Raw genomic sequence first — 15,858 nt, forward strand, 5'->3', positions numbered from 1 at the left:
CATTGCATTCAATTGTTCTACCTTTTTTTTTAATCTCCTTTAACCTGGAAGAGTTCATTATTCATTGTTTCATGACAGTTGTATGTTTGAAAAATTTCAGGATCGTAGAATGTGCTTTAATGTAGATTTGTCTGAATTTTTCCTTACGCTTAAATTTTGGTTATGCATTTTTTATAGGAAAACCACAGAAGTGTTTTGTCCTCTGCATCAAATCAGGGTGCACATAATGTACGTTTATCCCTTTATTGGTGATATTAGCTTTGATTATTTGATTAGATAGTGTCTACCATGTTTCTCCCCTACTATCAGTTTTCCTTGTGTAATAAGTAATATGTAGAGGGATGCGTATTTTTAAACTTTTTCATTCCCAGCACGTTAGTTGCCATTGCCATTTACTACAGGGAAGAGCTTTCCTTTTTCCATCATTTATGAATGTGTATTATCAGTATGAACTAATGAATTCTCCTTTTTCTAATTCAAAAGGTTATGTAACCAATTTCTATCCTAGACTTAACCAGTTGGAACCCCATCAGTCTTACTTCTATGAGTTTTTCAATTTTCTTGAGCATTTGCTTACTCCTCATGTAACAAAAATGTTTTAGATTGATCTGTACTTTCTGTAACCCAGTCCTAGAATCAGCCATTTCTGAAAGGAACCGTATTTCCCTTGCAGGAGAATCTTATTTAGAAATCAGGTGCACTTGTTGCTACTAGGGTGGTATCACTTTACGGCCTTTCAGGAGACAACTTATAGCATGAATTCACACCGATACCACTCCTTGCAATCTCACGTCACAGAGTTCTTGCTTGTCTTCTCTCATTCCATGTTTGTCTCTTCCCCCACAGTAAGGACATCAGTATATTTACTTGTTTGCTTAATTTTATAATACAGACCTTAGAACTTCAGAATTGCCAAACCCATGCCCTCACACCAAAATTCAGTAGAATTTGATATTCCTTAGTTCTTTTATGTCTTTAGACTGAAAGTATTAAATCAAAAAGTATTGTAATCAAAAGTTGGGTATATTTCTTTTTTCTTCCTGTGTGGTTATTTTAATAAGATAAAATAGAATTCAATTTATTTGCTTTGTTTGTGTCCAATATTAGTTTTTCTCCTGCTCTTATTTAATTTTACTTTATTGCGTATATAATATTTAAGTTCCCAAAAGTCAAAACCCTATACTCTGAGAGTATACTCAACCTATACTCAAAGAGGTATACTCTGAGTCTGGCTCTGTCGCCCAGGCTGGAGTGCAGTGGTGCTATCTTGGCTCACTGCAAGCTCTGCCTCCTGGGTTCACGCCATTCTCCCGCTGGGACTACAGACGCCCACCACCACACCCGGATAATTTTGTTTTTGTGTTTTTAGTAGAGATGAGGTTTCACTGTGTTAGCCAGGATGGTCTTGATCTCTTGACCTCGTGATCCACCCGCCTCGGCCTCCCAAAGTGCTAGGATTAGAGGCGTGAGTCACCGCACCTGGCCATCTATTTCACTTCTTAAAAGATATTCCTTTTCTTTTATAGCTGCATCTATTGTATGCATATGCCATACTTGATTTGACCATTTCCTATATGTTTTAGGTCGTTTACAGTATTTTAAGTTAGAAACAAGGCACAACACATTATGCATATGTATTTTCATATTGTTTGAGTTATATCTTCCATGGAAATTTTGGGAGTGGGATTTATTGGTCAAAAAGTAAATGCAATGTAATTTTGTTAGATACTGCGTGCCCCACAAATCTGGGCACACAATATTATTAGATAATCCTTATGGGAATGATAGCTGGTGGATGGATCGCAGTACTCTCAAAACCTCTAGGCTAAGAGGTTAGGTCATAGAGCACATTTTTAAATTAAGTAACAAAAATTGACTGCGTACTTCTTATACTAAAAGTATATCATAGGTACTGGGAATGAAATTAGAATATTCTAGGAATCCTGTGGGGCATCTACATTAAGGGCCACTTCAGTATGGAGTCCATGGTCTCCTGCTCCTCTTATATGCCCTGAACAGTGATGTAATAGAGAAGTTCCCATTGACATCAAATTCTAGTTTACACAGAATTGTTTCTATATCATGTGAGAAACAGCACAGGATTTTCTCTACTTTTTATCAGTTAGTAGCGAATAGAAAAAGAAGGAAGTAGAGCTTGGGAAGGGAAAGGAAAAAGCAGAAGGCAAACCAAGAATAGATGCAGCCTCATCTTGCAACACTGTGGGAAGCAAAAAGCCCACACTCAGAACTTCCCTCCTTGTAGTGTAAGTGGGCAGAGTGATGAGGTGAACTTGCACAACTTTAAGTTATGAGATAGAAGGGGTAATAAAATACAGCACAGAAACCCTCCAAATACCTGATCGAAAGTTTGGAAAAGGAAAATCCTGAAGATTGGGAAATTAGTTATATATTGCCTGTTATTGGGAATTTAGAATTATCAATGATAAAATATAGGATTTCAAATATTATTTGGTGACTATAAAAATATGAGAACTTTCATTACCTTGTTTTTGCCACCTGAGTTCTTTTATTTTTTGTTTTAATTTTTTGTCAAAATATCCTAAGTTTTTCAACTATGGATATTCCTATCATGGAGTTTTTAGGATAATAATATTTTGGTTGAGGAGATATTTTTGGATCCCAATTCACGAAACATTAAGATGACAGATGGCCTTAAAAATAAATAAAATATTTATCAGAAGAATAATACACAATAAAGAAAAGCTACAAACCACAAGCTAGTATCACTAGACACCTCTTACGATGATGTCTGTCTCACAAGGTGCTTCTGAAGATGTGCCTATCACACAGCAGACCCTTTTATCTAAGGAAAGTAGTTTTCTGATTTTACAGCCAGGCCTTATTCAGAAGAGTGTTAGTTAACGTCTTAGAAGCTGTCTGAGAAGAGGCCTTTTACTTTATCCTTACACTCAAATTGAACTTTGAATAATCGATGTCAGTGCCTGCATAAATTGTTATTATTCAGAATTGAATATGAGGAGACTCTTGAAACCTTCATCTATTAACAAATATTCTACTGATACTATAAGTTGCACTCTATAATTTTATTGTATTTCAAACAGAAGAAAGTGTATGTGGAATATAACCTGTAAGTACTATTAAAAACAAGAATAGAAAATACAAGAAAACATCTTTTATTCTTGTGCTATTTGTCTTTAACATTTGGCATAGGTTTCACTTGTAATAGAAGTGTGCATCTTATATGAAATCCTACTTAGAAATATTGGTCATTAATTGGTAGCTCTATAAATACGGTATGGAAACAAAATATACATACTTTCTTAAAGAAGATACTGGAACCTTCAGTTTGAAAGAGACTCATACATGAAAACAAATATAATTCTTGTAGCAATCTAATACCTATTATTTTGAGGTATCATATTTTGACATTAATTTTTACATTTAACACCAAAGTGTTATACTATCTATCAATGCATTTTAGTAACTTTCATTGAATCCAGTAAGAAGTGCAATCTCACATTCCATTCCATTTGTTTTTAAGATCACATAGGCACATTAATGTCAAATGATTTTCTCCTTGCCATCATAATAACTATATTTTTTACTTTTGCAGAACTAATATTGCAGTTTTATGACTTTTAAACATTTCGTAAAGTTTTCTTTGTTACAGTATGAGGAAAATTAAACTGTCTCAAATCTGTTTTTAATTCACCAATGATTCTTTTTTTTTTTTTTTTTTTTTTTTTTTTTTTTGGAGGCAGAGTCTCGCTCTGTCGCCCAGGCTGGAGTGCAGTGGCCGGATCTCAGCTCACTGCAAGCTCCGCCTCCCGGGTTCACGCCATTCTCCTGCCTCAGCCTCCCAAGTAGCTGGGACTACAGGCGCCCGCCACCTCGCCCGGCTAGTTTTTTATATTTTTTAGTAGAGACGGAGTTTCACCGTGTTAGCCAGGATGGTCTCGATCTCCTGACCTCGTGATCCGCCCGTCTCAGCCTCCCAAAGTGCTGGGATTACAGGCTTGAGCCACCGCGCCCGGCCTTAATTCACCAATGATTCTATGGGATTCTTCTAATACTGAACATTCCACTTCATAGATTGTCTGTATTTCTCCATTGTTGGAGAAATATATATCATTGTATTGATATAAATGCAAGCAGCTTGACTCATTATATGCTGACATGTAATGAAACAATAAACTTCTCCAAGAAGTCCTACAAAGGCAAGTAAATCTGAATCTCTCACCTCTGCCCTACTTTTAGTGAGGGTGTGCCTTCCTTTGTTGGTGCTAAGACAGGAAGTGTCTGTTTTTATGTGATTTGCTCAAATCAAACAAGGAAGTGAACTCTTACTGGAAACCTGTTAGAATCCAAACCCATAGAGGAACTTCACAATTTCAGCAACATCTTGACAACTTTTTTATATGTGTGTGTTTTGTGAGTGATGCTATGATATAAACAATACAAAGTCAAGCTTCTGAAAAAATTTTAAGTTTAATTTTACCAAACTTAATGGTATTTTCTTTTTTCCAAATAAAGACACATTATTATATGTTCTGCTGATATTTATCTCAACTCAGCATTCTTCTTAGATGTAATGTTTAATTAAAAATCTGTAGTAGTTTCTACAATGAATAGCTAAATATTTTGCCTAAAACATACAAGTGGCTGCGTGCTGTGGCTCATGCCTATAATCCCGGCTACTTGGGAGGCTAAGGTGAGAGGATCACTTGAGTAGGTAAAAGACCAGCTTTGGTGACATAAAGAGAACCCGTCTCAAAAACAAAAACACTCTGTGGAATTTCAACTATTAGTACTATTTCTATATATTTACATTCTATATGCTTTCTGAAATGCTTTGTGCTTTCTCAGAATCTCCAAGCTTCCTCATTCTAGGTAGAAATAGAATGCCAGAAAGTCATTTATGTAAAAATTGTTTAATATTTACTAAGTTATTACAGAGAGTTTGCATTTTCATTTTACCTACATGAGTATTTAGCATTAAGACAATAGTGGGCCAAATTTGGCTTTTGTTTTTGAAGGTTCATTTGAGTAGCGTAATCACAACATGGTCATCTCGGCCTTGCCATAGCATCTCTCCTTCAAAGTCTACCAGTCCATGTTTCCTGGCACGCATGAGAATACCCACTACTTTATCTGAAATACGAACGTATCTGTCAAAGAGATCTCCAAAGGTAACCTGGATCTTGCCGTCTCGTCTGTGGCGAGCCATTGTGCGGATAATGAAGCACATGTCCATAATTTCCCTGTAGATGTGCTCCTCGGCACGCTTGGCCCTTTCAGCGGTTTTAGTTCCTTCCTTGGGGCGGCCGTAGCCCTCATCTCCTTTGTGTAGGCGGGTGGACATGGCCAGCTCGTAATCAAACTCTTCACTGAAAGGATTGAGCTTCTGGGATTGTATGTGTTCATCAGCCCACTGCTGCCATCTCCCTTTCAAATTGCCCACTTGGCTGTATTTCTGTTGGGCTTTGTAGTTGAGTTTCTCTGTAAATCTGTTTACCCTAAAGTAGAGAGAGGGTGAACAATCAAGATTCAGATGTGTTAACACCAAGTGTTGTTTTCCCTTTGTACTTCCCATGCATATGCATCTTTAATGTAAAGTATAATTTTTTCACTACAAAAATAAACACAATATAAAAAATTAGAAATGAAGAAAAATCATACGTAGTCCCACCATTGTTCTTAGTTTGGTGCATATCCCTCTAGATTGTTTTCTCTGTGAATATTTTAAGCATTATAATGATACTAAAATCTATTTTAAGAAAAAAGCTTCCCCACAGAAAGTTAATGCAAATATGTATATCTTAAAATTGAGTATTAGTAACACTTTAGAACTGGAATCATGTAGGTGTTTTCAGGAATCTAGTTCTTAGAGGACCTCTGAAACCAATTTTTTCCCAAAGGTAAGGACTATACCACTACACATGCATTTTAATATTTTATCATATATAGATTTTCATATGTGTATTTTTCAGTGAGAGCATATATAGACTAGTATCAATGATGCCACAAACTTGGAAATATTAAGTTGTACAGACAGAAAACACTAGCTAGTAACAGTAACATTTACTGAACACTATGTACTGACATTCTAAATGCTTTTTATTAATATTCCCCGCAACCATTTCCTGAGATAGGTACTACTATTCCTAGTTCACAAGTGAGGAAACTGAGGCCAGAGAGATGAAGTAACTTCTTAAAGTCACAAAACTGTTAAGTGAGCCAAAGATAAGACTTTGAAACAAAGATAAGTTGGCTCCAGAGCCTGTCTGTAACTATGAAATACTGCCCTAAATAGGTAGGATTCAAACGCAAGACTGCCTAAGACCAAGGTCAATGCTCTTTCTACTATGCAGTGATGCCACTCAGCAGACCCATACAGTGTCTAATAAAGGAATAAGTTGTGTTTTAAATGTGTATCTTTGGAATTCAGAATGCATTTTCTATTAAAAAGCCAACTCTAGAAAGTGTAGACTAGTAGTATCAGGATGCCAGCCTAATATTAGTATGGGGCAGCAAACTAATGCAGGAACAGAAAACCAAACACCACATGTTCTCATTGTAAGTGGGAACTGATCAATGAGAACACATGGACACAGGGAGGGGAACAACACACACCGGGGCCTGTTGGGGGTCAGAGGGAGGGAGAGCATCAGGATAAATAGCTAATGCATGTGGAGCTTAATACCTAGGTGACAGGTTGATAGGTGCGGCAAGCCACTATGGCACACATTTTTCTATGCAACAAACCTGCACATCCTAGCCTGCACATGTATCCCAGAACTCAAAAAGACGTCCCTGCCATTTGTCCAATTGCCTAGACTTTTTCCCTAGGTCTCTTTAACTTCACAGGTAAAACACAAACTCGAACTATCTGAGAGTTGTACTCCTAACCCTCACAAGCGTCCCACCCTCCCTTCTTCTCCCCAGTAACAAGTGGCCTCAAGCCTGGAAGCATTGGGATTGGTGGTGCCGAAAGTACTTGTGTGAACGGCATGCCTGAGCTATCCCAGCTCTCGCAATTTACTATTAAAAACCCCAGGAACCAGTCAGATTTGGGTATCCCTCACCATCCAAACTCACTTCCTGAAATCTGGTTACCCAAAGGCTGGAACCAAACACGTGGACCTGGAGGAACATATACTGACATTAACATTGTTTTCAAAAAAGAAATGACATCCACTAGATGGCGAACTTTCATCAGTTCTTATGCTGGATGTTTCCCAAAGTCCCACGCTTGCTACATTGTTTCATAGCACAATAGAATTGGAATTGGAAATACTCCTACATATAACACTACTATCCTTTATACAAACATGGATAAAAGTATATGACACAGTTAATTAGTAAAAACAAAAAAAGCACACAAAAACCGTATACACGATTATTACAACTTTGTAAAATATATGTATGAAGAAGTGCTAGGAGCTCACCGGGCTGAAGTGTAATGGATTTCCCTCAGCCCTCCTTGTCAGTTGATCCCCTGCCTCGCCATTGACTTTTCCTGTTTAGCTGCCCTCAGTGTGGGCTGCTCGATCTCATTATCAAAAGAAAGCAAATACCTTGTCCCTTTGGAGCCATGCTGATCAATGACTGATCACCATGCTGATCAAAGGCATATTCCTCAGTATCAAGCCCAAGGCCATCTTGGCAGAGTGTGAATTTCATACCAGACTTAACAGCTGAGGTGTCCTGCCAGAGTAGAGGCTCGAAGTATCTCAAATGAAAGTGAACAGTGTGATTTATTAACTCATACTTTGTCTCCTGAGCACCAACTGTGGTGCTGCCCTATTGTGTAAATCCTAATGCATCCTGCCTGTAAACAGTTTTTGAGCACTTTTACATCCCTCCCATGCTTTGAAGTATTTATTTACGATACTGTGTGCCAGGCACTTTTTAAGGTACTTACTGGATATTTTATAATGAAAGTAATACAAATTTGGGTTTATGATACAATCACAATTCTGTAAAATGTATAAGTACTAGGCTAAAGAATTTAATAACATTTGCATAATTAAAAATGATTATGTCTGTTGGTTCTTTTCACTTTTCAAAATTCTCTTTTATGTTGGTATTATACTGATTTGGTAACAAAGAAAGCAAAAAATAGGTAAATACTCAAATTTGCATCCAGAGGTAATTTGTTTAAACTACATTATATGGGTCTCTGATTCTTTGATGTAGCCTTTTTCTTCTAATTTTTAATTAGGAACTTAGATTACCTAAATGTTGCAACTTAGTGTCATTTGAGATAACAGCTGGGGTTGGTGTGTGCTAATAAATCTGTGAAGAGCTTCTAGGCCAGGCACAGTGGCTCACGCCTGTAATCCCAGCACTTGGGGAGGGTGAAGTGGGCAGATCACTTGAGGCCAGGAGTTCGAGATCAGCCTGGCTATCATGGTGAAGTCCCATCTCTACTGAAAAAATACAAAATTTGCCGGCGTAGTGGTGCATGCCTATGGTCCCAGCCACTCGGAAGACTGAGGCAGGAGAATTTCTTGAACCTGTTAGGCAGAGGTTGCAGTGAGCCAAGATAGTACCACTACACTGCACTCCAGGCTGGGTGACAGAGACTCTATTGAAAAAAAAAAAAAACAAAAACAAAAAAACTGTAAAGAGCTCCTAAAAGAAGCACCATTTAAATATTAATGTCTATTTGTTATATTGTCAAATTGTAGTGCCCTCTAATTGGAGGGAAGAACACCAAAGAAAGTTGGTCCCATAAGAAATAATTAGAAAATAGGGCTAGGAAAAAAAAGAAGGAAATTCATCTTAATGAGCATCTAATTTTCTCTATTTTATAAACATTCTGTATTATTTTTATATCTCCAGTTTTTAAAAGGTCAAAGTATATTGGGTTTGGGTTTAAGTCAGGGTTAGAAAGTCTTATATACTGAATTTTTTTTGGTCAATAAATATCATAAATATAAGAATCGATACCAGATTATGCTGTTTTAAAAAATTTTAGGGAAAAATGTGAATGAAACTCTAGATTTAACTTTAGAAAGATAACCCATCATAAATTGAAAGAAAGCAAAGCAATATTTAAAGGCTAACATCTCATGTTTTGGAACAGCAATACTAAATCCAGACCCACCTTCTCAGTTTCTTCATTATTAGTAAACAAACTTTCTTATAGTCAATCAAAAGTATAAATCAGCCGGGCGTGGTGGCAAGCACCTATAGTCCCAGCTACTCGGGAGGCTGAGGTAGGAGAATGGTGTGAACCTGGGAGGCGGAGCTTGCAGTGAGCCTAGATTGCACCACTGCACTCCAGCCTGGGCAACAGAGTGAGACTCCATCTCAGAAAAAAAAAAGAAATATATATATATCTTCCCTGTCCTGCTATGTTCAAGGTAACTAATTCTACTAGACATCACAAGCAATCTGTCTAGGAAAGTCTAGTTTCATTTACTAAAATATATTCTGAAATTTGTTTCTTATCTAAATGGGCCTCTTCAGCAGCGTGAGGAGAAGATGGGAACCAATTTTATCTATAATTCTGTCACTTCAGAGTAATGATTATATGGGTAAATTATTATGTATGTAATCAAACCCCCAGGAAATAAGAGTTCTAAAAGATATATTTCAAATCCAGCAAGTTCACTGGCACTGAAAACATTTTCTGATGGTTGCCCTTCTCCTGAATCACCAGCTTCAAAATGCCTGGGGCGCCTAGAGGCGTGATTTTCTCTTCTGTCTGCGATCTGTATGGAGGACGTGAAGATGGGCTGTCATTGCCAACTCCACAGATCTTCCTGTAGAGGGAGCATTTCTCCTCCTCGTGCAGGCACCCTCCTCTGTCAGCGAGAAGCAAAGAATCTCTGCCACCCTTTCCAACTTCTAGGAGAAATGCTGCGTTGATTTGCTTGTCCTTCCCTACAGACAGTTTAGCCCCTTTGATTACTGAGAGGGTGACATCAAGAAGGGCACATTTATCAGAAGCAGGGTGACAGCATTCAAAAGGCAATATGACATTTCCACTCAGCAGTTTTGCTGTCATTTTCAGCTTCATTTGAGAGCCAGGCCTGTGATTCTTCTTCAGATTGAACTGTCTTCAGAGTCTATGGAAAGGGTTCGCGGCCCTAGAATTGGGCATAGGCAGAAGGACAGCATAATTTTGCCTTTGTTTCTTGTGAGGTCCTTCAATACAGTTGCACCAAAACCCTGAACTTTGGGAGTCATTAGGATTTCACTAATTAAGCCCACATTTTGATCTCCACTTTGTTCCTTGAGTCTGTTCTCTACTGAGAGGGACAGTCTAGCATAGTGGTTGAGAACACAAGTGCCTTCCCAACTTCATCCCTTCCTCGTTCTGTGACTTGGATTATATGTTTCTTAATGTCTCTTTGTGCCAGTTCCCCTGTTTGTAAAATGGCAGCCTCCTGCTCAACTGCTATTATTTTCACTGAATTAAACATGGAGGACAGGATGATAAGTGATTGGTACTTTCATCTTGCACCTTTATGGGAGAGAGATCTAATTTCTTTTGTCTAAAGGAACTGGATTGAACAAGTCACAATCAAAAGACTAAATATGTTTAAAGTAAGACAAAATATAAACAATTTTCATAGTAAAACTCCAGTTAGAAAAACCACTGTTGGTAAAGAATTTATCTACTTTTTTCACAGTTGATCTCTTTGTTTCTATTATCCATGGAACATCTTAACCACCAAGAAACTTTCTTTCCACCTAAACGTCTATGATACATAATTTTCTCCTTATTGGCAGATACAGGGAGAGAAGGGTGCCTATAATTAAAACTAAGTGGACAAAAAGACTTTTCAAATTGGCTTAGTAATGCTGCTTTCATTTCTCAAGCAATATTTGAAAGTATCATTGGCCAAAAATTCCTGTGAGGTATCTGCTGAAGTTTCCTGAGCACAGCTAGGATTACTAATGGAATTAAGAGCTGCTGTTGCTGCATACACCATTCTGGTACCCTATGTACTCTAAGACTGAGGGAAAGGAATCAAAAAAGGAAAGAAGAGATTTAGCTACCACTACCACTCTGAACCTACAGAGCCAAGCTCCTAGCATCTTGAAGGGCTGGGATCACCAAGCCTGGCTCCCTGTATTATAATGAGTACAATTTACTAATGAGCTCCCCTGAGTCTATCACTTTACATAGCTAATATAAAAATAACCCCATGAGATATGAGCTATCACATCTATTTTTTAGATAAGGATAGAGAGACTCAGGATTACCAAAGTAACCACAATTCAAATCTAATTGTCTCTTATTCCAAGCGTAGGCATTTCAACACATTAAGAAGGTGCTCATGTACTAGCCTGATCTGGGGAACCCCAAGACGGGTTCTGTATCCCACTCCCCACTTTTAGGTGAGACAGTTTACTCAGAGCCAGAATGACTGAGTTCAAATCTCATGGGCTGTAAAATCTCATACAAATTCCCTAATATTTCTTCATCTCCTGTCTCCATCTATCAAAGAGGGATTATGATTATATCCTATCATATGAGCATACTGTGAGGTTGAATAAATATATGAAAAGTGCTTAGATAAGTGCCAAAGAATGTCTAGCTCTACTATGCATTCAGGATTGGTCCCAGCTGTCACCTCCCTACCTCTAGTTAATTTAAAATGTGCCAGGAGAAAGATCTTGTCATTGTGCCCCCTCAGTCTTTATTCTTGTGGACCCCATTATTCCATTTCTAGCACACATGTCCCAAGATCCAAAAGACCAGAATTTATAATATGGTTCCTCATGTTCAGATAGCATAGTTACTTCTGATCATGAACTCCTATATTAAGCACAAATCCAGACCTCTGAATGCATCCTCAAGACACTGCCCGAAGGTTCGAACCATGTCTGGTTTCAAAACATTGCATTTGGGCAAGTCTTAGCTTTGTCGCTAACTTGCTGGGCAAACTTACCCTCTGAGCTTCGGTGTTCCTATCCCTGCAATGAGTGAATAGCTACATCAGAAGGTTATGAGAAGTGAAGCGACAAAGCATTTAAACACCTATAGCACACACTAAACACGTGACAGATTATTATAATTACCCATTTGCCATTTTATTTTTCTTGAAAGCTAGCAGTGTAGTAGTTCTAATTCTTTCAAAACGCCTTTACAGTCTCAAACTATAAGACAGCTCTTTAAGCCCGGTGCAGTGACTCATGCATCCCAGGACTTTGGGAGACCAAGGTGGGCGGATCACCTGAGGTCAGGAGTTCGAGACCAGCCTGGCCAACATGGTGAAACCCCATCTCTACTAAAAATACAAAAATTAGCTGGGCGTGGTGGTGTGCACCTGTAATCCCAGCTACTCAGGAGGCTGAGGCAGGAGAATCACTTGAACTCAGGAAACGGAGGTTGCAGTAAGCCAAGATTGTGCCACTATACTCCAGAATAGGCAACAGAGTGAGACTTCATCTCAAAAAAAAAGAACAGCTTTTTGTCAAAATAGGTAACATTTTTTTTTCTTCTTCTTATTGTTTCATAAGACTTGAAAAACACAGTCCCCAAAGGGAGTCAGTCTATAAATGTAATGACATCAGACACTTTTCTTGTATTTTGATACCCTGGCATTGTGGAACAAGAAATCCTGACTTTCTACTACGTGGAGTTACTGTCTTGAAATAAAGCACGTGTCTCGTCTATATAAATGTTTCGGATTGAGTGTGTGTGTGAGTGTGTGTATGTGTATTTAGCATCTAGACATTTTAATTATTGCTGTCTTTGTTTACAAATAGGACAAACAGGTTTTGAAAATTTGAAAAGTTGCAAAATAACCAAATCTATGTGAATAATAACAGTTTTCATGGATTAAGCATATGTGACAAGCTCTGTATTTGGTAGCCCTAATCTCATTTACGTTTCCCAATACAATAGAACTTCTCCCAAAAGCTTACTGTTGCTGTCATTTTACAAAGGAGGAAATCTGCTTTTTTGTTATTTTTTTTTTATTTTTTTTTTATGTGAAACAGAGTCTTGCTCTGTTGCCCAGGCTGGAGTGCAGTGGCATGATCTTGGCTCACTCCAACATCAGCCTCCTGGGTTAAAGCCATTTTCATGTCTCAGCCTCCTGGGTAGCTGGGATTACAGAGGTGCAACACCGTGCCCAGCTATTTTTTTGTATTTTTTGGTAGATACGGGGTTTCACCAATGTTGGTCAGGCTGGTCTCCACCTCCTGGCCTCAAGTGATCTGCCCTCCTCGGCCTCCCAAAGTGCTAGGATTACAGGCATGAGCCACTGTGCCCAGCTGAGAAAATCAGCTTTAAAAAGGACTAGTTAGGGGCCGAACTAGGATTTGGGATTGGGTCTGTCTGACTTCATTCAGAGCATGCTCTCAAATTAGACAGCAGCCTTCCACCTGTTTAGAGTCAGAGATTTGTGTTCCATGGGTGTTATTGAAGCAGACATATCTCCTGATAATAGCATAGACATTTGGGACAAGGTAAGTTTCCCCAATGAGTCTACCAGAAACCAGTCTTATCTCTAAAGAAATAAGCCAGTTTGTTACTCATTATAGAACTGACTTAAAGAATTCACACAAAACAGGCATCCCTCTCTGATGGCTTCATCTTTGTTGAGGCTAAGACTTGGATGTTCAGTTCAAAACAAAAAGGAGAAACAAAATAGCACAGGCCCTGACCAAAAGGTCCATGTCTAAGGTTGGCACCGACCTTCAGCCCAGGGTCATCCCTCCTCTACAGTACTCACTGCCTTTGAGTCTTTGAGATTCTCGCTCTAACCGTGGCAGGACTTCATCTGCTGCCTGGATTCCCAGAGTTGGTTGGGGCTCAGTAGTGATCCTGATACAAAAAGTGGGAGGATGCATTCACTTACTGAGAGGGCAAGGGGCGCTTGATCCTGGCCACAGCCACCTGCACTCCATCCTGCTCGGGCCTCTCCTCGGCCTCTCCTCCGTAGCCACTGTCCTCTGTGTCTACGCTGTCACTCCTCCACGTGGGCTCCTCCTGCTCCATCACTCTCCAGCCCTTGGTGAGCTCAGACACCAGGTTGGCACATTTTCTCCTCCGCGTTGGGGAGCCATGGCTGTGGAGGATTCTGTCAATGTCATTCTCTGGCTGCCCAGGTTCAGGCACACCAACATCCCTCTCGTACCTGTGGCTGAGGTGGCTCACGTCCCCTCCTCTCTCATAAGCCTTGCTGACCACCGTTTTGGTCACCTCTTTCTTTTTGATGTGAGAAACCTCAGGGGCTTTCTCTGAGCTTTGTCCATCTCCGTGTCCTTCTGGCGTTCGGGGTGGCGACTTTGGGGCACTCTGAGCTTTCTGGTGTGAAGTAGGGGGTGTGATTGGTTTAGGAGCTTGGGGTGAGTCCTGGGTCCCTCCTGGCAGCCAGCCTGTAGGCTCCTGGGCCTGCTTGATGCTGTTCTCATTTGCCCACTGCTGCCAACCTCGGGCCAAGTTGATGACCAGAGTGGCTGTGCGTATCTTCCGGAGGGCGCTCTTGGCTGGGGCCTCCTCCCTTTCCTTTTCGCCCGGAGCCATGCTGCCCACCTGTCTTTTTTCTGCTGATAGCCTGGGCACTGGCTAAAATGAGTATGGTCCAGTGGAGTGCCTGGGATTTAAATAGAAGCAGGGTGCGGGGTGGGAAGGAGAGCTTAGTGACGATGGAAACTATGTGAAGCATTTCTTGCCAAGATATGGCGCCTTTGCCCTGATGGTGTTCTTTTTATAAATCATGACAGCTCGAGTTTCATCACGGCAAAGGGACATCTCTGCTGGTATGGGACAGTGATATGCTCACTCTCTTTCTTCTCCAAGTGCCAGAGTGGAAATTACTAGATCAAGTCATGTGCTCAGCCTTATGTTTTTCTGACCTTAATATGGTCCTGCCATTTATAGGTGCATACAATATGCGTACATATTACCCCGGGAACATTATAGGATTGTTCCCATTTAAACCCCAGCAGTCCTCAGTACAGCTCCTAATTAGTTCCACTTTATAACTAAGTAAAATAAAATCTAACTTCCTGCAGCTAATAAAATCTGAGATTCAAATCCGTATCTGTGTGATTCAAAGCTTGTGCCTCCTTTTATTCCAGTTATCAAAGATCCTAAGTTGCCTTTTTCTTTTTCATTCAACTTCATTAGAAATAGACCTTAGAAAATCAACTCATCCAACCTTCATTTTCCAGATGAGAAAATTGAAGCCCAGATAAGAGAAAGACCAAAGTCCAGACAGTCAAAGACTAATTACTTTCCAGTCCCAGCTTTGAAATATTGTATAGATAACTCATATTAAAATACAAAAAGGCAGTCAAAATTTTGGTCCAATCATTAAAAAATGTTTTTAAAACCTGCATACACATTGAATTTTAGAAATTATTATTGGAATACATCTTTTCAAATACTTTGTTTGAAAAGATCATCTAAGGACAGAATTCTAAGGACAGAATAAATGAATGCTATTGGTAGCTCACTTCTTATCCCCATCCCTGCCTACCCTTACCCTTTGGTTTTTGGTTTTTGTTTTGTTTTGTTTTTTGAGATGAGGTCTTCCTGTGTCCCCAGACTGGAGTGCAATGGTGTGATGATGACTCACTGCAACCTTGACCTCTTGTGCTCAAGCAATCCTCTTGCCTCAGCCTCCCAAGCAGCTAGGACTACAGGCATGAGCCACCATGCCTGGCTAATTTTTTTTTTTAATAGACGGTGTCTCACTGTGTTGTCCGGGTTGGTCTCAAACTCCTGAGCTTGTGCAGTCCTCCCACCTTGGCCTCCCAAAGTGCTGGGATGACAGATGTGAGCCCCCACATCTAGCCCCCTTTGTTTTTAATAACACAGTCTTCCTAAGCAGGACTTTAAGTTCATGTAGGCAAAGATAGTTTTTCAACTCTCACAAGAGAGACTGAAATATAATATTT

General features: G+C 39.5%; 1 protein-coding gene across 1 annotated transcript; it reads right to left on the minus strand.

The window, feature by feature from the left end:
* Positions 1-4,910: 4,910 nt before the first annotated feature.
* ABRA (actin binding Rho activating protein) lies at positions 4,911-14,479 on the minus strand. Its single transcript, XM_008001346.3, has 2 exons — positions 13,812-14,479; positions 4,911-5,498 (listed from the first exon to the last, which is right to left on the minus strand). Exons 1-2 carry the CDS (start codon positions 14,477-14,479, stop codon positions 5,021-5,023), a joined length of 1,146 nt encoding a protein of 381 aa, XP_007999537.3. The 3' UTR covers positions 4,911-5,020.
* Between the last annotated feature and the right edge of the window lie 1,379 nt (positions 14,480-15,858).

Source organism: Chlorocebus sabaeus, chromosome 8, assembly GCF_047675955.1.
Source record: "Chlorocebus sabaeus isolate Y175 chromosome 8, mChlSab1.0.hap1, whole genome shotgun sequence".
Lineage (NCBI taxonomy): Eukaryota > Metazoa > Chordata > Mammalia > Primates > Cercopithecidae > Chlorocebus > Chlorocebus sabaeus.